The sequence below is a fragment of the Hippocampus comes genome, unplaced genomic scaffold (assembly GCF_001891065.2).
Source record: "Hippocampus comes isolate QL1 unplaced genomic scaffold, H_comes_QL1_v1.1 scaffold150, whole genome shotgun sequence".
Taxonomy (NCBI): Eukaryota; Metazoa; Chordata; class Actinopteri; order Syngnathiformes; family Syngnathidae; genus Hippocampus; species Hippocampus comes.
In genome coordinates, this window is record NW_017805496.1 from 757,770 (window position 1) to 781,353 (window position 23,584).

General features: G+C 41.6%; 1 protein-coding gene across 3 annotated transcripts in view; it reads left to right on the forward strand.

Annotated features, from left to right (window-relative positions):
* The first annotated feature begins 14,431 nt into the window (after positions 1-14,431).
* lrp4 (low density lipoprotein receptor-related protein 4) overlaps positions 14,432-23,584 on the forward strand; it is an 82,083-nt gene continuing 72,930 nt past the window's right edge. For all 3 annotated transcript variants that reach the window (XM_019876394.1, XM_019876395.1, XM_019876396.1), the window contains exon 1: positions 14,432-14,732. In XM_019876394.1, coding sequence (XP_019731953.1) covers positions 14,672-14,732 — 61 coding nt within the window. In that variant the 5' untranslated portion in view covers positions 14,432-14,671. The remainder of the gene's footprint in view (positions 14,733-23,584) is intronic.

Genomic DNA, 23,584 nt, shown 5'->3' on the forward strand with positions numbered 1-23,584 from the left:
ACATTTGCCTTCAATCAATGCTAAAGGAGAGGCAATCATCTTTGCTGGAGTTTGTTGCGCTCGAAAGGCCCCAATCCATTTTTAGCTCGGTGTTGTTTTTGGATTTCATGATGTCATTCTGGCAAAAGTTTTCAGGCTACTCCTTCAAATCCATGGTTCCATTTTTAAAACCTGCCATTAGCCAAGAGGGGAAGTGGTGGTCGCTCTCGCTCTCTCGTTCTCTCATCCGCACACACATGCATTTGTGTTTTGCTGCTTGCAGCGAGAGAATACCCCTGAAAGTTCAACTTTGTGTTTACCAGAAAAGAGGCAGGGGAAACAAATAGAGCCAAGATGGATTGTGGGCAAAAAAGAAGAAAGAAAGCTTTTGTAATGGTTGGGGATGTGGAAATGTGATGAGCTCATTCGGAGGAGAACAAAAGCACATGAGTGATAAGATGTCTTCTTGCATAGAAATAAATCCACGCAAGGCCCCTGAAGATGATTTATTTAAAAAAAATGTTTGTTTTTTTAAATGATCAAGTGTTGCTAATCCACCCCAGGATTGGTTGACCTGTGTATATTTTCTAGGACTGCCACTATAAAACATTTTCATTTTTTAATGTAGCAGTGTAAAGTACCACTGAAAAGTTTAACATTCATTGTGTTTTTCACGAGAAACAGACAGAACGAGGGGAAATATCCCAGAATATAAATGCACAAAATATATTTTTAAAGATACAGATAAAAATAATGGTGAATATGTGAATCAGCCGTTGCCGAACCGTCATTATGCAGGTGTTAACTGTAGTTTTAAGATGTAATATCACCATTCACCACTAGATGGCAGACATGGCTTAGTTGTTGTCGCGCTTGCGCCAGGTTTTATACTGGCCTGTATTACAACATGGGCCTAATAAATTTTATGCGGATTAGGAACGATGCCGCTTGCAGGGCAAACACAGTACCTCAATAATCAAATTTTGAGTTCCTCCCACATTCCAAAAACATGCATGGCAGGCTGATTGAACACTCCACGTTGTCCCTAGGTGTGAATGTGAGCGCGGATGGTTGTTCGTCTCTGTGTGCCCTGCGATTGGCTGGCAACCGGTTCAGGGTGTTCCCAGCCTACTGCCCGAAGACAGCTGGGATCGGCTCCAGCACGCCCCCGTGACCCTTGTGAGGATAAAGCGTATCAGAAAATGGATGGATGGATGATTTTTATGAAAAAAAAATGAACAAAATGACTTTGTTGGTTTGGTGCTAAGCAGTTTTGTGCTGTCTTTCAATGGTAATTTGTTACGTAAGGGAGCCCCTTACACTGGAAAAAAAAAACAGTATGTGGTTATTTTGTTGTTTATTTCAAACCTTATGTTGTTGAATAATGGATCTTTTATACATGCTCTGAGAAATGTATTATGAAAAATGAAAAATATATTAAGAGCACATATTGTGTTTTGTGCATATTTAAAATGGTGCTTATGTTATACACCTAGTTCGGAGGTGCAGTGTTATTTGTGACTCCCCCCAACTAAGACCAATTCTAAATTGTGGCCCTCCTCCAGCATTGAAGTCTGCCCTAGATTGTTTTCTCGGGCTAAACAATGCCTCTTCACTTGCTGCTTCTTCAGCTCCTTCGTCCCGGTTGTCACCTGCGATCTCATCTCCTGGTTCAGCATTGCATCATCTCCTGCTGGCATGGGCCTGAAATACTCAATGGAAATTGGACACTCTATTTGGACTCACTGCGCTCAACGTGAGTCTGATAGCACCTCATTTCCGGTGTATGTTTAGCAGAGCAGAGTTGCAATTACAGGCAGGTACCGTTTGGATGAAAAAAAAAATGGCCGGTTTGAATGAAGAGCAGTCGAATTGACAGGACGTTGCTCTGCCTCACAAACCTTCAAAACTGAATCCATTACAGTCTTACGGCATTGCAAACTACCCTTGTTAGAAGTGCCAGCAGTGTCAAGAAACTCAATGTTAATTGTATTTATGATTTACGACGCAAACAGATGACACAATGCAATACGCCGAGAAAGCACTTGAGAAAATTACTTTTTAAAATAATTATGTATACAGTTTTGTTCATGCGGTGCCTTTGTATCCTCCAGCAGTGGTGGGGGGGGGGGGGGGTCTGCAGTATCTCTGACTCACCATCTGGTTTAATGACATTTTAGGAATGAATTAACATTAATTCCTTAAGTTACAAAAGGCAAACAAAGCAAAGGCACTTCTACCTGTAAAATTTTTCCCGCTCCTGCAGCAAAATAAGTTAATAATTAAATCATTGTGTGCCCAGTGAGTGATTATCTTGGAAAAATGATTAACGAGCTTAATTTTACTGGAAGTGAAACTGATTCTTAAGCAAACAAAGCCATTATTACATTTGTGTGTTTTGTGTATTTTGGTTTCCATGCCATGGTAAATGTGAGGAGCCAACAACGGCCGGGCAGTGGAAGGCAAAATGACCGATGGAGGTGGCAGGCGGAACAAGGTGACACAGGTGATGAGGTGATGCACCCGCAGGAGAAAATCCGGTCCGTTTACTCTTTTGTATTTGAACAACTTCCGTCGCTGTCACTTTCCCTCCATGCATCCTTTGAGGGGGCCTTTTTTACTTCCGGAGACTGAGCTAGGAAGGATAACATTGACTTTGGCTCACGGACCGTGCCTGTGGAAGTGACGGGACTTCAAGAAGTTTCCTCACTTGCTCGCACTCGTGTCCAGGCCACATCAGACTTGAAATCCACAACAACAGACATGGCCGCTTGTGTCTTCTGGCGTGTTCTTCATGCCACGCCTCCAAGTTCACTCACTCCATCAAAGCACACCTGGAAATGTGACTGGTTTCTGCCGAATTCCTCACCGATGTGACAGATCAAAGGGAGCCAGCAAACTTGACCACCATCGCGGGAGTGAAGAAACGGTGCTCACAAAGATACTGTCCACAAATATTCCCAAATCTCAAACCAATCCTGAATGAGTGGGTAAGAAGTGGAGTCTTTTTTTCCGGTACTTAAATATTGTGTCTGTGAACATTATGTGTGGCGATAGATGAAATTGAAACTTGCGTGTTTGGTCTGCAACACGTACTTGAATGTTGCATAAATTATATCAAGGAAACGATGCGAAAAACCAAATATTCAAGCAAGACTGATGTGTCAATATTCCCTCAGTGTGATTGTAAGCGCGAATGGTTGTTCGTCTGTGTGTGCACTGTGATTGGCTGGCATCCAGTTCAGGGTGTCCCCCACCTACGGCCCCCAATGACAGCTAGGATAGGCTCCAGCATGACCCTCGTGAGGATAAGCGGATGAGAAACTAGATGGATGAAAAGTCAAAAGGAAATACTACAATGAAAGATCCAAACCCTGGTATCAGTATAATCCATCCATCCATTTTCTGTTCCGCTTTATCCTCACAAGGGTCGCGGGGGGTGCTGGAGCCTATCCCAGCCGTCTTCAGGAAATGCCATGCATGTGTTTGGAATGTGGGAGGAAACCGATCTACCCGGAGAAAACCCACACAGACCATGCAAACTCCACACAGGGAGGCCGGAGCTGGAATTGAACCCGGTACCTCTGCACTGTGAGGTCGACGCGCTAACCACTGGACCACCGGGCCACCGGTCTCAATATAATATTACGTAAATATGAGTAGTAATAAAGAAATGTCTCTCCAGCTAAGGCTACAGCTGCGGGTTGTGGGGGTGTGCCTCATGGGTTTCCTCGGGGCTTCATATCACCGTTGCAATTAAGGTTCATATGATTGACATGGACCTGTTAATCTGTGTTGCGATTGAATGATATTAGGGTTTGTGGTGTATCGCAGGATATTCTCTTCCAGTGTAGCTCGTAATGACTCTGGGAGCCACAGAGGCCCGGCAAAGGTAGATTCTGCTTTAGCTGCAGCCTTCATCAACGTTAAGTTTCCATTTTCCGCCTTCCCAAATCCTCGAAGCAGTGCCACAGTGGATCCATTTCACACCTGGAAATAGTTTCTCAGCATGTGGGCTCAGGATGGGCTTACAGGCAGGCAGCCAACGGAGGAGGCAAGGGGATGTTTCAGCCTCCATCAAACATTCACAGCAAATGCTGTCTGTGTCGAGCCAATCTTAGCCGCCGGCCATCCCTAATTTCATCTCCTTGGCTGGCCGCTCTCCCTCCTTGTCACCCTGCCTGTTTCTCCCCACAGACATTGTGTCCTTTATTCAAACCTCTGTCAGACACACACTCTATTAGCGGCGATTGCTTACCGCGAGCAGCCATGAAATGACCTTCTGGAAACATACGCAAATCGAAACAGTTCACATTAGCTCCAAAGTAAACCCCACAAATTTGCAAATGTAAGCATAAGGGTTGAGTAAAATTATTTAAAAACACGTTTAGAAATTATATGCGAGTAATACGGTTTCAAGAATTATCCGCACAATCTCCAACCTCTCGGTCCAACTGGAAATAATAAACTTCATTGTGGAATACATGATACGGGATTGCTTTTAATACTGCAAATTCTTTCTGTGTGGTCTGTTAGAATCATTTGCGGTTTGTTTAGACTTAATTTAATAGGAAAATGAACAGTGCGGATGATATTTGCTCACATTTTTGTTACTGGCTCAAACCGACGTATGGTAAGTGTAACCTCAGTAGAGGCACTCGGACTATAGAATCATGGATTCAAAAGACGCCTTCATCCCGCCAACTTTCCAGAGATGTAAAAATGTTATTAGAAGACTCTGATTTAATATTAGATATTCAGCAAAAACCACTGAGTGGTGTGTGCTTTTGTGCAAGAGAGTTGAAATTTGTGACTTATACCGAAGGAACGATGCATTCACACCTTCAGTCTCTTTCAAATGACAAGACAGGAGTCAGCATCCATCACAACACTAACAGCAATGACGAATACTGTATGTAGGAGGAAGGGACTTTGGAAATTTTCCACTGCCATCATCATTTTGTGTCCCACACCTCTCTGACTACCTCACTTAGTAGTTTGGTTTCTTGTTGTCTTACACCTATAATAATCTGTCACCGCTGGGCTAAAGTATTAATTGAGATGTGTTCTACACTTAAATCTAGTTTTAGTTCTTAACATTAATGACAGATATAGTGTGAAACAATAAACCGTATCTAAACCTATGCGAAATACATAAACATTGATCGACAAATGATGTGAATATATTTTTCGGGAATTTGGAACTTTTCCTAAACACAACTCTTGCTTGGGGCATGTTCAAGGCAGGTTTACCAGTGTTTTATAAAACAATTCCATAATCTGCCCGGTCTGTGACATGCTGACACCGCCCACATGCACGCCGCTGCACTAGGAATGCGTTTGTAGCATGTAACTGATCCGGCAGAACTTTCCTTTTAATACAACAGCATCATTGTTTCATCTGTTTACCCCGATTCTGTTTTTGGTTGTGCATATAAACACTTTGTAGTTTCTTATATAAGTTGTTGTAATATTGATATACATTATGTCCTTTTATAAGACAGATGATTCCGTTTTTTGCATTCCGCTTTCGTACGCCCCCCCCCCCCACCCCCCAATTCACCTCCATTGTACTGGAGGGGTTTGTGTGTCCCAATGATCCTTGAAGCCAAGTTAACTTGAGCTTCATGCCTCTGGCAGGGTCTCCTGGCCAATTATATTTCACTATCCCATCACAAGTCACCCAGAGCTTTACTATTTAAACACCAAATTAGCAGTTCCAAGTTCTAAACTTGTCTTTGCTCATAAAATAATGTTTTGCGGTGGACGTCATTGTATCCAAATCACATCTGTCTATCTAGCTAGCTCGCTAGCTCGCTAGCTAGCTAGATATGTATTAACGTTGTTAAAAGATGGGAAACAAAGCTATTTTAATGACTGAGAATGAAATCAAGAGGGTTGCAGTCTCCATCAGGCAACACCGGCTTCTTTATAGGATGAACACAATTGCTTGCTTCATAAAATAACAGCATTCAGTTTGCAAAGCCAAACCAAGCTTTTTCTGAGTCATGCTGTGCCAACATCAAACCAAATCTTGGCCACTGTCAAATTATATAAGAAAGTCAATGTAATGTAATACTGTTCAGAGGGATATTGGCGAAGAAAAAATGTTACGTGTCGTTCCACAGAGTGGTCAAAACAGTTCCATAAAAGTATACACAGAAGTACTATATATGTGGATGAAAACCATGGGAAATAATGGACACGATTTTTGGAAAAAGAAAAGCAGCACCTTTTCAAATCCTAACATGTTTTTCTATATCTTTTCATGGCATCTACAATTTGTCATAATGTAAATGCAGAAGCAGACTTTCATGAGTCTCCTGCAAATTAAAACTATGAGTTCATCAAAGACGAGTGAACACATGCCTGAAAATGTTTCCAACACTTATTATGATTGGCTGAATGCACAGGCCTCACCTTAAAGCGCAAGTGTATCATTTACACACCAAACTATACACACTTCAGAGTGCATTAAAACACTCCACCGTTTCCAAACCTAATTAAAGAACAATGTACACGTCTGATGCAAACAATTTTATGCTGCGCTTGCTCAAGACGTAAATTACACTGCAGCCTTTCACATAGCACTCCGTTATTATTAAACACTATTAGACACCAAGACCTTTCCCAAGCTAAACACAAATGGAGCCTGCACTTATCTTTATATGGGTGGGGGGAAGCTTTCTTATGATAATTCAAAACAGAAAACAAAGACAGAGGAGATTGGTTGGAGACCGCCAGACTTTGGTTTGAAAGCAGATCTTGCGTGTATGGTCTCACCTCACCACTGAGAGCCAATTTGCAGACGTTCATTTCCTCCAGTCTGTCAGAGCGGACAGTGTAAGTGTGGGAGTAGAGGTTAAGTAGTGAACGGGACAGGGGGAGCGAGGAGGGGTAATAACCCCGAATGAGACCCGAGGGATTTACAGACCACAGAGCCGCTAAACATTTCAGCAATGAGCTTCAAAAGGGTCTACTACCTTTTCTCTCTTCTGGTACAATCACACTAACCCGAAGTTCAGTCACCCTGTTAATACATCTGAGTCATCTGAATCATCATCCGTGCCCTTATTGTTATTTTTCATCAAATCAATGTATATATAAAAATATCGACTATTCAACAACTCAGTGATTGAAGCAAACAATAAAATAAGCAAATACAGTATTGTAAAAAAAAAAAAAAAAGAAATTACATTGCAGAGGTTTCCTGCATTAAAAGTACTACAATATGTTGCTCCTGTATTTTATTCCAAATCTGCCCAAAAATATTAGGCCTTCTCACATTGGAGTACAGGGCAATTTTAGTCAGTGCAAATAAGTCATGTCTGCCATCTAGTGGAGCATGGTGATATTACAAATTAAAACTACAGTCGATCCCTGCATACTCACGATTTGGCACTCACAGATTCACAATTATTTTTGGTAATTTTTTCCACAGTTTTTTTTCATTGTTTTTTCTGTATTGCAGGATTTTCCTCCCAATGCCTCCTGTTATTTGTGGAAAATGTATAAAAAATGTTTCTCAGTGTCTTTTTGGAGAACTTTGGTTCTTTGTTATTTTTATTGATTTATTTTTTTAATTTGGGATCTTTTCGTAAAAATTAACCAAGGTGCCACTTTGAGCGCGGCCTAGACCCACTTAGTGCCCGGAGGCTGCAAGTTGCCTACCCCAGCTTTAACTTTTTACATGCTTTTATATGACAGCAGTTGATCTTTAGTTGAAAACCCAGATGATGTGTCATTCTGATGTTGTGGTTTCAAGAATGGCATGTTTTGAGAGCTGATGGCGCCAGATCCCTCTCCTCTTGACACATAGAATAGTTTGGTCAGAAGTCTTCTGTCCAAGGCAGTCATATGAAACCAAACAGTCTGATGTTAACGATCGGAGTTGGAGATGACGTTTTTCCAGAATTGAGAGCATCCCGTTGTACTATTCGGTGTACTCAACTCAACTCTCAACTCAACTCAACTGTATTTATAGAGCACTTTCAAACAGCCATCGCTGCATACAAAGTGCTGTACATGGAGCAATTCAACATATACAACAAACAGTATATGTCTGGCCGTGACAGTACTGTCGGCAATATGGAATTTGTTTAAATGTGTCCATGACTACATATAATTCAATTTTGATTTTGCAATAACTGGCAATAACTTTTTCCTTGATTTAAGGCTGCAGTCCATCCCTGCTGACTTGGACAGATCACACCACTGGACTGATGTGATGAGATGGACAAACATTCAAAACTTGGGACAATTTAGATTCCTGAATCAAGCTAGCAACTGCAGGAGGAAACCAAGCTACCTTGATAAAACCCACACAAGCACACTTAGAGCGAGAGCCAACCAAAGCTAAAACTGGGATCGGGTTCACATCCCAAACCTAAGTCTCCTGTGGTGAGGCAGCTATGCCACCTCATGCTCTACCACACTCCCATCATGATTCAGTTAATAAACAAATTTAAATCTCAATGTAAAATCGTGATCGGTGGATCTGCATAGGGGAAAACATTCAATATATAGTATTTATTTTCACGATTAAAACTCCTTTCGTTTGCTTGTTCAGTCCGGACCAAAAGCGGACTTGATTTTCTTATCGTTTAGTGCGATTCATATTCACACAGTACTTTTTACTGTCGACTGTAAACATTGATATGTGTGACGATCTGTGCTCCCGTTGGACTGAAAAGATCGGGAAGGCATGCGGAGCACAGATGTGGACATGGAGGAAAATTTTTTGATTGTGCTGCATTCCTGCTCTGCATAGTTGTGCTGTTATTAGGGCTGCAAAATGATTGTGAGCATCAAGAGCAGTGTGTTCACCGCAGGTTTTGCAACGCTCTGTTGCTAATTTTGGAATGGCGAAGGAGATGGTGCGCTCTGCGTGCCCTGACTCATAACATGCTGGGAGCGGCGCAGCGAAACCGAAGACAGAGCATCGGGTATGAACCTAAAGGTCAGAGACCAATTGAGAAATTTTTCTTGAGACCTCTGGAACGTCTTTACAATGCATAACAGTCAGTAAAACGTGATTAGATAGTTGGGAGACAGCGCTTTATTCACTAAACACCTGCACACGGGCCAAGTTCAAAATAAAAGCCTACTAAGGCTGTTATATTGGTGTATTATTTGGAATGCTTTTATTTTGAAATTCAATTTGCGTTGGCAGCATGTTACCTTACGAGAATATCTTATGAGTAAGAGAAAAGTAGAACAAGAGAGGGTACCGGTGGCTCATGTATGCTCAAGGCTAAAATTGTGAAGCGCCGGTACCCGTCCCACTGCAATTCCGGCCCACATAAAGTACTGATTGTGTTTTTCGAAGTGTGTATTCTGGCTCTTCTGTATTAAACGGTTAACAGTCTTCCCGTTGACTGATTCAAAGTTCACCTGATGTAAAGAAAATCAAAATACTAGTATGAAATTGTGTCCCTTTGGATATGTTTTTCTATCTAATGCAAGCTTACTGACTCAGCTATATGAATGATCCAAGAATACAGCGTTCTTTTGACAAACAGGTGCTGTTTGTCACTCAACAGGTACACACACACACACACACACACACACACACACACACACACACACACACACGCGCGCGCGCACACACAAACACAGGTGTTTTGTTTTTTGTTTTTTTTAGAAAAAAGTATAAGAAGCCCTGCCTTATAGCAGATGGCCAACATAATAGGGAGTTTGCAGGATTTTGAGGGTGCTTTGGGTTTGCTTGGTTGTCTATTGACACAGCTGCAGGCCCTAACTTAGACCCATATTACTTGGCAAAAAAAAAGATTCCATAGAAACTTGCAAACATCACAATCTGTTATTTTGAAGGTTAAAAAAAAATCCAAGCACACACGCGCGCGCACACACACACACACACACACACACACACACACACACACACACACACACACACACACACACACACGTGCACAAGTCAGAATACAAAAAACATTTACAAGCCGCAGAGAATACTACTAAGCTTTTGTAAAAGAAAATAAGGATTCTGTGTACACATTTCTACCCGCATATACAATGTGTGACAAAGATAGGCTTTGGGAGGACTTTTTTTTTGTATATATACTATCACATTTCAGCAATTCTACAGGGAAAGTGCAGCTGTCTCAAAAAAGAGGCAGTACAAAAATCTAATTTCACACACACACAAACACACACACACACACACACACACACACACACACACACACACACACACACACACACATACAGCTGATGGTGTAATGGTATACATGCCTGACTTGTGAGTGGGCAGGGTAGGATCGGTTGCCACTCAATGACGATGTGGGTGTGAATAATGGTCGTTTGTCTCTGTATGTGTCCTGCGACTGACTGGCGACCAGTCGAGGGTGTAATTTGCCTTCCAACTAAAGTCATCTGGGATAGGCTCCAGCAACTCCCCTGCGACCCTGTTCAGGATAAGCGGAGAGAGAGAGAGAGAGTACACAAGATGAACCGACTGGTTTGTTTGAATAATTTCTCCTGTGATGGTCAGAACAGCATTAGACACAGACGGGTATGAAGTAATCTCTTTGCCACATTTGTTTTGCTTGAATGTAACCCTCAAACAAATATTTGTTTACGTTTACAGTCCTGTGTCGCTTGTACGAAGCAATATTTTTGTCGAGAGCATTTAGGTCACAATGTTACTGCAGGGTGAAACAGTCCAAACATTGCAGACTGAATGCAAGCTTTGTGCATTTATAGCATGAAAGTCACACATTTGTGTTTATTTTGCGCATACAAACAACATTTTTCTCGTGAAATTCCTTGTTGGCAAGTGTGGTATGAGACCACCGTAATGAGAAGATGAACTGTGAACTCTGATGCAGAGTGTAAACCTGGAGGCAGGCCTCAATGGATGCAGGGCCCTGTGTCTGCGTTAATTTTTTTTTTTTTTTTGCGTCAGTATTTGGTGCTATTACTCGTGGACAATTGTGTATTGCATTCAATCTGAGTTAAATGTGTGCTTCAGTACTTCACAGGCTGCTCTGCCGGCAGCAAATAAACAAGCTGCTCATTCATTAATGTCCATCCAAATGCAAAACCTTCCATTAGCGTTTGTCTATTCGGCTACTAATATACTGTCACTAAAAAGCCAGTAATATTTCCACATTTGTACTCTTGATGTCATTTTCCTTCCTCAGGATAGAGTACAGCATTTTAATTCACTAAACTTATTTAAGGAGATCTTTAAAAATAAATTATGAAAATTGATTTTTATGTATGGGGACTGCCACAATAAAAACATCTTTTAAGATTTGAAAACTCATTTTTCCCAGGCCTAAGTGTATATGAGATTATCTGTTCAAACCAAAGAACGACTGTCAGCACTGTGGTGGGTGTTATTTAGATTTCACTCTCAGAGATTCTTTAGCCCACAAAGCCAATAAAAGAGCAGGTCCGCTCGTTTTGCCTTTCAGCAGCTTTAACCGACATCTTAACAGTACTTTGCCCCACCTAGAGCTTCCAGAAATTCCCCGTTTGCTCGTTGTGGGTAAAAGAGCCTCACCAAAAAAGCCTCAGAGCTTGGGTCTCTTTGATAGCTGCGCCGAGGGCACAATACAATGAGTCATGAAAGATGCGATGGTTTCCTAAAGAGGTTTTGAAGAACGGTTGCCAAGACACCAGGTTGAACCTCGACAGACGGGATTTGTAAAGTGTGCACCGTTCGCTGAGCGCGGAATGCGTGTGCTTACTTACATGTGAAGGCATTCATGCTAAGTACACCTGCGGGATCAAGTGTGTTTGTTTTTCTTCGGTGCTGAGTAAGTACATTTGGGGCTAAATCTCTTTGGTGTACACTAAATATTGGATCGCGCATGTTAACTGGCACGTGCACGCCTTTCTTTGTTGTATTTTAACAAAAAGCATCCAGATTTTTTTTTTTTTGTCTGATCGACCTCGGGACATCATTTGCTTTGTGTCCTACAGAAAAAGAAAGAACTGAGCTCTTTTGTAATTTTACGCATATGTCAAAATGAGTACGAAATCCAAAGAAAGCTCAGAGAGTTGAGCATCCACAAAATAAATGTCACACAGAAAAGCCTTGTACTTAAAGAGCCCGCAAAACAGGGCATCCAGTTCCAAACCCCCGCACTGACGTTAAGCAGAGGTTTTGCCGAACACAGCTGCGCGCTGAAATTAGGTAGCAGGATGTGGGACAGAAAAAGCCAGTGAGCTGAGTGTCAGTGTCAAGTGTCAGAATGCAAGTCGAGGAACATCTGAGCTCATCGCTCGAACAGTTACAGAGTTGCAGACTTATTCAGCCATTTCACTGCTGTTGTCGACAATGTGTAATCATGTCGAATTTAATGACAGTCTTCCTGATCTCAATCGGATCCCTGCAGCACCCCCTTGTAGTGCCACTGGAGGGTGCCAAATTTGGGGAAATCGCTGAACTGGACAGCCAGTAAGAGTCGTGAAGTGTTGTAAAAACATGTTTTGGTTTTTTTCTTTCTTTTTCGGAGGGGGGTGGGGGGTAGTTTGTAAATGGCTTGACTGATGAAACCATCAGAACTACCAAATGCGGTCACCACCAATTAGAGTGAAAAAACAAAACATTTTGTGCCCGCTATATTGATTTTTTTTTTTTTATTTTTATGGAAAAACATGGCATTGTTAGAAGATCACATGCAAAATGCCCACTTTAATTTTGTGCAAAACGTGCAATTTTGTACCATCTAGTTGAGATCAGCCCCATTGGGTCCTTGTGTGTGACAAGTAAACACACCAGTGGTGTGGATTATTGGCGGGTCAATGTCTTTTTCGGCAGGATCATGTGCATACAAAAACATTGTCTATCCATATGTGGGACAGAAGGCCTCGGTAACATTCAGAGAGGGAATCTTGCTCACTGTGGACACATTAATCACAGACTTTAATTAAACGTCTCCATCTCTTCTCTCAGTGACAGGAGGGATGTTGGAGAAAGAGGCCACAGCTGCTCATACGGCAATGGCAGGTTGAAGATGGTTATCAGCACAGCAAATTACTGTAACTTTATTCACTTTGAACATTAGCAATATTAATACACACAAACAAATTTTATATTTCAACGCAAGTCTGAATGCGTCATTTGCCTATGAGAAACTACGACCTCAACCACTGTCATAATCATTCTTGAGAAACATTCTCTTACAATTTGGATGACAAAGACTGATGTGGAGATCCAGCCAAAAAGAGAGAAAGATGAGAGATTTGAGCAATGTCATTTATGAAAGCACTGGATTCTCCAGCCTTGGAAGACACACTGCTACCATGGCGACCTGTATTTTCTGCAGTTTCATAAATGTGTACACACAATCCCCTGGCTCACATTTGAGGTCCCGCTGTGCCCATATTGTGTTTTGTGAGTGTGTATGATTGTCTCTTTGTGCCCTATGATATACTGCTGACCAATCCAGGGTGAAGCGTGCGTCTCATCCACATTCAACTGGTACTGGCTCTAATCCAGCAGTTACCCTAAACAGGATAAATTGTAGAATATAAATGAATGGCTGGATTAGATTTGTTTCAATGGTTCTTCATTGAGCTCAATTTTTAAAAAAAAGTTCAAGGAGGAAGTGAAGGTTGACGAGCATGTGCAACATTCCATTCCGTTTCACAGAAAATCATATCAGATAAAAAAATTCAGTACAAGTGAAAAGAAAAAAAATTGTTGACAAAAAAGACATTATAACAAGTAAATAAATGCAAAATTGACATTTCATTACAATGACACAGACGGGAAAAAAACAAGATAAATATGAAAACATTAGAATGAGGTTAAATGTAGTTTCAGTGACTTTTTAAAGGTTGTTTAGAAGTCAAAATAAAGTTTACGGCCGCTAAAATGTAACTATCAAACTAATGGCAAGATGTTAAATCAAAGATAAATGTTGAAACGTTCTTGTTTATATGGACCTAACGGTATTTGAACGTGTGTAGTGCATTGTGCTTCGATAATGTCGTTTGAGTACTTCCACTGAAGGTGAGCTGTCCATTTGTATACATTTTACATACACAATTTACATCAATCCTAAACAACTTGCAAACAAGAAGACACAAATAACTTGCTCACGTATGATTATTCACGATTATTTAGTTTGCCCGCCATGGGCGTCATTTATTTTGACTTTGCTATTTACAACAACAAAAAAAAGATGCACTTATAGCTGAGGGAGAGCGGGGAATAGTCCACTTCTTTTGAGATGTTGAAGTAAGAGAATATACGGATTGATAAAAACAAGGTATTCGGTATATTCCATTCCAAATTTTATTTTAAATATCATAATGGGGTAAATATCTCGCGATATCACCTACATTTGACGATTCAGTCTTCAATATACCGCGAAAGACTCAACCAATCCCTCCCCCTGGCTTACTTTGGTACAGTCCAGAGCCCCTTATGGTAACTCCAGCCAGCGCGAGTGGAGCATAACACGCTGGAGACCGTGGCCGACCGGCAGACGTCTAAGTTAACTTTTAAATCCCAGTCTTGTTTCGTCCTTACTAACTTGAAACATCGTTGCGGGTGAGAAAAAGGAGCGACCATCCCAGTCATGGTATTTAGGTTAAGGTGAAATGCCGGAGCGTCTTTTTATGTCACAAGCCCGCTGACTTTAGTGAAGATTGAGAAGAAGGCGCAAGGGGGGAAGCCCGGAGAAGAGCGACACAAGCGGGCTCCAAGATGCAGCCGGCCGCCGTGCTGTGGGTTGCGCTGATAACTTTGCTGCTCAGCCTGAGTGCAGGTAAGAAAATGCTCGTAATGAAGTGCTGCAAAATGAATGTACACGTCAGCGTGTGTAAAATCAGCTGAGGTCATTTTGTAGTCACATCGGTAGTCTTATGCCGGAGACTGAGGTCGTCTTCAACACAGATAAAAGATGGCTCTCACCTTTAGACCTCTCATTTTATGCATATTTATTTAATATTCATAGATATTCTTGAACTCACTTCCGTCATTTATTGATACTTTTGACGTTTGCATTGTACTTGATGGTTTTGTTTGCAATCTAAATGTGCATTTTCTGTGTGTACCATACTAGTCTGTGTATTGATGTCTCATTATTTGGTTTGACTTTTTTCACTTTCAAGGTTTAAATGAAGGTTAAGCTTGCCACATCCGAATGCATATGTTTGATGTTGGATTTACCTTGAGGCAGTCCTCGATGATGTGTGGGGAGATAACCTTGAATCTGGAGTGACAATGGGGTGTGAAACGCAAACTTTCACTCTGATGCGTTTTCACTTATCGTTGTTTAGAATTTCAGGTTAGAAAAACAGAGGTTTTCCCTTTTCTGATTGCGGATGAACTCTCTTGTTTATGGATGATAACCTGCTTCCTACCCCTCCCCACCCTCAGCTGCTCTGAGTGATTTCCACCACCCCCTTCCTATGTTTTCTCTAACACCTTGTATTTACAACATGTCAGAACAGCCGCTGGAATGCACAGACCCTACCGAAGCTATTTCTAAGCTCCCACAGCAGGCTTTGCGTCATGTATTGACACACGGACGCTCATACGCAGTCACAGTTGCCATGCCCTCTGACATGACCTTAAAATCACACCAGACAGGAAGGCAAAAATCACATCTGTAATTGGCTATTTGGACTTGAAAGAGAGGCTGCGGTGATTGTTTCTGCTGCTAAATGTCACCATAAGACTCTTCAAAATGTCAACCAGAGGGATCCAATACCCAATTGAAAACAAAAGACCCCCGGATGAGCCATATATATCCTCCATCCGGTGTTGGTGTGTTAGTCATCACCTCAGACTTGGTTATCAGTGTTTCTCTGCTTCGGTAACCTTTCTATCTTCTGCTTGCTTTGATTATAGAGCGCTTCTGTCACAAAACAATTGGCGCCGCTGGATCGTTGATCTTGTTTTTGTCTGCGGTACGCAAATATTAATTTATCGGAACATGCATTTTCCTTTGTCAACGAGGTTAAATAAATTACAAGACTTCAAACCATCATATTGCCAACAAATACCGATAAGGGATACCGTGTACGTGACATTCCTTCTATTCATTGTCGTCTATGAAAAGATAAGCATTATTGATCTACAAAGAGGAGTGGAGGGTTTGGCATCATAAAGACAACCGGTTCTATCTAACTGAAAATGAACCGACAATGTTTAACTCCTGCGTGATTGTTTGAGTGTGTGTAATTGGTGGGAGGTCAAGATGCCTTCCTTGATGTGCCTCGTGGCCTTGCGGTAATTGGCTGAGTTTGACTAATGGCATGTTGGAGAGTATAGTGTGCACTTTAATAATGCACTCTGGGACAGAGTGATCTACTCAGCCTGTTTCTCACTGTCCAAACCCTTTTCTTTCTTTCTTTTTTTTCTTCATTAACTCGTACATTTAAGTAAACTGCAATTGAAATATATAGACACACACACACACACACACACACACACACACACACACACACACACACACACATCTTCGACATGTAAATAACCATACAGGCGTGGGTTATAATGCAAAACATTTTTTTTTTTTTTTTTGGTTCGGGAAAGGGAACAGAGACCGGAACAAAGACAACGCTTCAGTACCAATCTGACAACCAGGCAGCGTTCCAACAGTTCTCTGCTTGGGTGGATTTTGTTTGTTTTTATCTGCCAAGCAATGAAAAGGAAGAACAAGATGACAAAGTCAATATGTGACTTGTAACAAATGTCAATTTCGATACATTTCTGCACAAGCATAGGTAGTTTTAAAGTATCATTTGTGCTAAAATACTTCATTGTGTGGAGGAGCTTATACTCTTCGTGTTATATAACAATGTGCTTATTTCTTGTTTGGCTGTTTTTTTATTAAGTGCGATGCGGGGATGCAAAATAATTGATTTTTCAAACGATACTGATAACTGATACCTTTTTGGGTGTATTAATCTAAACTAAAAATGTTTATATATATATATATATATATATATGTATGTGTGTGTGTGTGTGGCACTCTTGCTAAAACAGCACATTTAAGTGAGCCCAATTTTTTAAAAATAGATCGTTAGAAACCTCAGCTTTGTCAGGCTGTCAGCCTCAAAGGTAAGTGCGTAGATTCAGTTTGCTAACTTGTCCTGCGGCGCTCGTCTCGAGCCGCGAACTCACTCACGGAAACGAGTCAAGTCAACGGCAACAATGATTTTAGGAAGTTGCGGCCACTTGCTGCAAAAGGCCAACTTCAAAATAAAATGGCTATTCTGTTGACCTCCATGTATTATCTGGAAGGCTTTTATTTTGAAATTAGCCCTTTTTTCATCGTGTTGGCGGCATTTTACCGTATGAACAAGTGTTGTTGCGCTTGGCTTGACGTGGCTTTCTGTTAGTGCGAAACAACTCAAGGGTAATTAATTATATTGCTCCAACCGTTAAAGATCGTGCAACCCTAATCACAAACGTGTTCCTTATTGTATTAGCACCTTACCAAAATAAAGATTTCTTGAAAATGGTGAAGATTGATAGCCACAGTAGGCAAGAATATCTTCAATTTTGTTAATCGGAAGTTGTTGAGTGGAGAGAGGATTTTGTCATTATGCCACTGGCACTTGAATGGTAGAAAGACGATTGTGATGATTTGGTGGGTTTATGTTTGCTCTCCACTTCTGCTCAACATTTATCCGTTTGCCAAGTCCTGTAATTACATTGATCAGTTCCTTCCCATTGCCCTCTCATCAGGACCAAGCACCACCGCAACTGTCTCACTAGTGGCCTTTTAAAGAACTTGCAGATGTCACTTGGCCTACCCAGCAAGCCTTAAAATGTTGATTTATGACTTTGTTTTGCAAAATGGCACCAGCACCCCATTAGATGAAGTGCCCCCAGAGTTGTTTGGTTGGCGTTAATGGACATTGCAGTCTTGATGCCTGCTGAGAAAAAGGACAGATTTATTACTTGGCGCAAGTTGATTTTTGTCCAGATTCCATTCCGCAACCCATATTTTCTTTTCAACAAGAAAAAGTTCTTTTGCGGGATATGGCCCTCACGCATGTCGATGAATCACTTGCGTTTTTTCTGGCAGAAAATGCATACTCGATGCAAAACGTTTACCCTCCTTTCCCGGACTTTCTTGTTGATCCTTAACCTCTTTGGGGGCTTGAGGAGCCGGAGGTGGGCAAATTCTTCATGAGTTTGCAGTGCTGCAATTATGAAGACGTCGACTTTCGCCGCTGAGCTAATAAACCCTCAGCTTAATGAAGACTGCGAAATGCCACCCTTGAGTCGTACATTCTAAATTGTGCTGCTGCGCAACAGAACACAACCGAGGGTCTCTTGTCGACACTCCATCTTTTCAGCGCTCCAAATTTAGCACTGCGATGCGCTCCCCACCCCCCTCCTTTTTTTTTTTTTTTTTTTTAACTGACATGTTCGGTGCGATCGTGGTGCCACAATCCCACCAGGAACAAGTATTGCAAAAGAATGTGTGATACAAAGTATTGGCGTGCTCGAAATGCGTGTGTGTGCTCACCATCTTTGGTCTAACTGGTGAGGTTTGTGTCAGGCAGGCTTTTGCATTCAGTGTGGGCCGTCAAGAGTGAGCCACCTGATACCCCCACTGTGCTTTGTTTGGCCCAGCTAAAGGGATGCGATTGCACCTCCGAGGTAGCAATGGAACTAACCTATGATTACTCGATTTCACCCCCCTGCCTCCCCACACGCACGCACACGATTTTCTCATATGGATAAATGTCATGTTTCAAACAGCACTCCCCCCCCTACCCCGATCCACATTCCTATGCTCATGTTCCTTGGCTTTTCCAATAAATCACAGCGCTCGCTCACACTGGAAGGGGCCAACCTCCTTTGCGAGAGACCGACAGGCTTCTCTTTTTGGGGGCCGTGTCTGATTTCAGAACACGATGCCACAGCCCAGAGGCCAATTTCAATTATGTTCACTGATGATGATATATGTCACAGATGTCAGATTTGAGAGCACACAAGCAAAAAATCAAAGTCAGCGCCGGGCAACCTACTGTTTCTACAAGTACAAGTCGGTCGGCGACTAACAACTCAACGTGTGTAGTTCCAGGTTTTAGTGGGATTTATTTGACTTTTTAGATAAAATGTGGGCATTGATTCAAAGGCAGAAACTTCCTGGTAATAACCTGCCCTTGTTTTTGCCAACATATCAGGTTTTCAAAATAAATCACTAGAATTGTTCATACTAACACTACATTACCACACACGTATTCAATCCCAAACCGGGATTGTTCATTCACATATTAATAACTTATAGCAAACGTATGACCACAATGTTAGAAAAATATTGACTTCATACTTTTGTTTCCATTGGGATGTAAGAAAAGGCATGCATCTTAAAGCCCTTCTTGAAATTGCTGCTTGCTGCTCCGGAGGAGGTTTCACAAAGATGATGTACGTCTGTGAATGGTAGTTTAGCCAGCCTTGGAAACGCTGTGTGCAGAATATTGTCGTTTTTCCCAAAAAACAGAAAAGACTTAGAGAGTTTTTGTCAGCGGGGGCGGGGGGATGCTGTGAAAAAATAGCCCATTGCCTTCACATTCGCCCTGTTATGAGTGAAAATACATTTTGACATTGTGAGATGCAGTTTTACCTGCGAAGGAATCGATTAGTTCCGAGTTTGGCTAACAACCTTCACTTTTGAATTATAAAATGATATTGACATAGACAACGAACTTTTAAATCACTAATACGGTATGAGTACTGTATTGTCATTGTACCAGTAGTTGGTACATTTTTTTAAACCATTTTATTACCGTATATTTTGTCAGGATGTAACATAAACATGGCTATTGCTACCGAAAGGGCCGTTTGTGGTGTATCGGTCTTGTTGGGTGTAGTTGAGTTCCTCGGGGCTGGCAGATTATTACAGGCTGTAATAAACTCTGCTTTTCTGTCTCGGCAGGGGGCTGCTGTAAAGGACAGAATGATAAGCAGTGCTGGAGACTCACTGTCTGAGCACAACCAGAGGAGCGGGGTGCGGGGGAAGGGACGCAAAGGCATTTTGAAGGACACGCACATGCACAGATCCATCGTAACTTCATTCTTAAGCTTTGCTTTGCTTGCTTTGACTTAACTGGAAAAGCATCGGTTGTGACTTCAGATGAAAATGTGAAAGACTCTTTAAGAGGCATGAAAAAAAGATTAAACGTTTGACAGATTGTTGCGGTACAAGAGTCTCGGCGTCCCCAGTGTACGCTCCGCCATGCATTATAAAAAAGCCACTTACGCGATGTGTCTATGGGAGCACATCTTTCGAGCCTTTGGTGAGAAATGTAGGACACTTTTCCAGTGTCATTTTGTCGGGTCGCCATATTTTTTCACATTTCTAGAGTTGAACTGTGCAGTTGGTCTCACACATTCAGAACATGTGGTTTGGAAAAGTCTTTTGCTCCTGGGCAAAAGATCAATTTTTTTTTTTTTTTTTTTTTTTAAGGTAGCGAGTCAAATCAAATGTACATCCAGTTGAAACAATTTACAACAGGTCTCAGGTGTTTTATAAACATGCCTGTGGCAGGCTTTCATCAAAATACCCCAAGGTCCAACAAATAGTACACATGTATTTTTTACAGATTGTTTATTGACATTGTGAAATTGGCTCATTTTAGGTTTGGATCGGTGTCAGGCACGCTCACCCTTCATCCCACTCCACGTTCTACTGGGTCAAAGACAACCATTGGGCTGGATCTCTCCGCCACGCTCTTGCTGGCCTTTGGCCATCTCTTTTTCTGCCTTGCTCAGTAGCAAGTTTTCATGACAGCCGACCGCTTGCTTCAACAAGCGCAGGTGTCGGCAACCCAAAATGTTGAACGAGCCATATTTGACCAAAAAAAGCAAAAGAAAAAACAAGTAAGTCTGGAGCCGCAAAAAATTAAAAGCCTGATATAAACCTTACAATGAAGGCAACAACATATGCTGTATGTATCGATATTAGCTATATTAGCCTACTATCAAAATGACTGAGTTGGCTACAAATACACAATGAGCCTTCATGATTAAATGTAAACTTCACATCGGGAGGCCAGAGCTGGAATTGAACCCGGTATCGCTGCACTGTGATGTCGACACGCTAACCACTGGACGACCGGGCCGCCCGCTTTGACTTGATATTGCTTCAAAGTGGCTCCTTCGCCCTGGAGCTTCAACCAGTTGCCATGCCATTGGTAGTTGTCCGATACCATGGGCTTGGTTAGGATTTTAATCAACATCACCGTTTCGGGAAGAGTACTAGCCGCTGGTTGTTTGTTTGCATGCTTTATATTTATATACACACATGGCAAAGTCAGTTTTCCTACATAAGTACTCTTTGAGATGTTTGTCATGTTAAGTGTAAAATTATCATAAAGTTGTATGCAGTTCTCAAGAAACTTCTCAAACGTAAAAATCTGTGAATCCGAACTAGCTTCACAAGCTAACATGTCTCCGCTGTGTAAAGTGTGACAAAATACAACGTACAGTCTCTTGTTGTTGTAAATGCTCACCAAATGCTTGCGAGGCTCAAAATAGCCCCCAAGAAGTGTGCAATGTTGTTGTCCACCAGCCAGCTGTTTGAGCTTATTACTTCACTCCTTTTGTAATGGATATATTTACATTTCCCCTACGAACAAATGGGATTGCGGCACAGCGAGAGTTTGTCAGTTGGAGCCGAACAAGGCCTGTTGCCTTGTTGGCTTTTGTCTCTTGATAGGATTTGCAGACAATAGGAAAGTAAGCTGCATTCTTTTTAAAGAAGCACCCAAAGATTTCACAATCTAACCCAAATACGTGTGATGCTAGCAGAGTTAGCTTTGTCCTCCTACCTTACTGTAGACAAAAAAAAACAAAAAACGCATTCGGTGAAAGTTCAATGTATAAATAACCTCAAGAGACGGACGGACAGGCTTCTTCACTTAGCTATTATTCACAGAGATTTGAACTGCAAGTGCATTTTAGCATCTATATGGAGACCGCTAGCACTGCCTAACTGCTAGTAGAGTTAGCTTTGTCCTTCTACCTCACCGTAGACAAAAAAAAAAAAGGATTCGGTGAAAGTTCAGTGTATAAATAACCTCAAAGACGGACAGGCTTCTTCACTTAGCCATCATTCACAGAGATTTGGACTGCAAGTGCATTTCAGCATCGAAATGGAGGCCGCTAGTACTGCCTAATGGAAACGCATCTGTTTGCTGTCAAGGATGCACTGAAAATTGATGAGTTCATGTCGACCGTGTTAAGACCAGCCCTTGAATGAAGGCTTCTTATTGCCTTCAACTCCAGCATGCATTTAACGCATGTTTGAGCATTCCGTATGTTCAGATCAAACCTGAATGCAATTTGGTTTAGACGAGTGGTGCACCACGTACCCAATAACCAAAATTACAGAACCCAAATTTTGGGCAGGAGAGATGGGAAAGAAATGTCACGATAGAAACTTTTCTATCATTCCAGTTGCAGTGTGCTTTTAAAAATGAATGCACTTACTTGAGAAATGAAACAAAGAGCTTTGTTATATTGCCAGAATTAGACTAGAGGACACCCAATCACCGATCATCAATGTTAGAACAGCTGATTGGATTTGAGGGCTTTTTTTCCCATCTTGCTTACAGTCTGAACCTGCGGTAGTATCACCTTTCAATCCTGTACTTCCCTGAGACAACTGTCGGAAACCACCTGCCAGATATCTTATGTCCTTCTCGCTGTTGAAATCAGTAGAAGGCCTGCCGAGGCACATATGTAATCAGAAACCTGTTCAATAAAACTGCTTGTGTGGAACCGAGATTAAACATTTTAACAACCTTTTAAAGTAAAAAAAAAAAAAAAAAAATGCGGAACTGAGATTAAACATTTTAACAACCTTTTAAAGAAAAAAACATTTTTTTGAATTTGGGAATTGAAATTGTTGTTATTACAGTTCTTAGCTGACTTACTACTGACATACGAAATTTCCGTTTGCTAGTAAGCTATTGTTTTGTTTTTTCCCCCCAACAAACAAACAATAAAAATGCCCACAACAAACAATGTTGTTTTCAAGGAACTACAGTATGGTATGTAATTTTAACATTTTATTTTAAATCCGGGGACTAGTGAGGCTACCCTTTTTGATGGAATACAATTAGGTTTAAGCTGCCACAGGAAAGCGCCCGCAAGCTAGCTTAATTGAAGGTCCCTCGCACTATTTCACTTTCCTCGAGGAACCTTGTGTGAAATCCGTTGGCGCATTGTGACGCACTCGCACAGAGGCAGCTCAAACATCCTCAGGGTGTGTGTTCTGTGAGCGCCTTTGCCCTTCTTCAGTGACATCTTTCATTTTTGTCCCCTCGACACTGCTGCACAATGATGTTAATTCAAAGTTTGAGAGCAGAAACCTGACACTGGACACACCAAGCATGCAAACAACTCACAAAAAAACTCCAAGCTTGACATGAAAGAAGACCGTGCTTGCCTCATTGCTTGAAGGTAATACTCGCTAACCACTGAACCTGTGTTGTACTTGATGGTGTGTACCTTTGACCCATAATCGGATGGCAACAGCTCAGCCGAGCCCGTGATGATGGAAATGGAGCTGCTTGTTGTGAAGGTGCCTGAGGACTTCATTAAACAAACAGTGAAGGGCTCTGGAGGCCCCATTGAAGCCTGGAA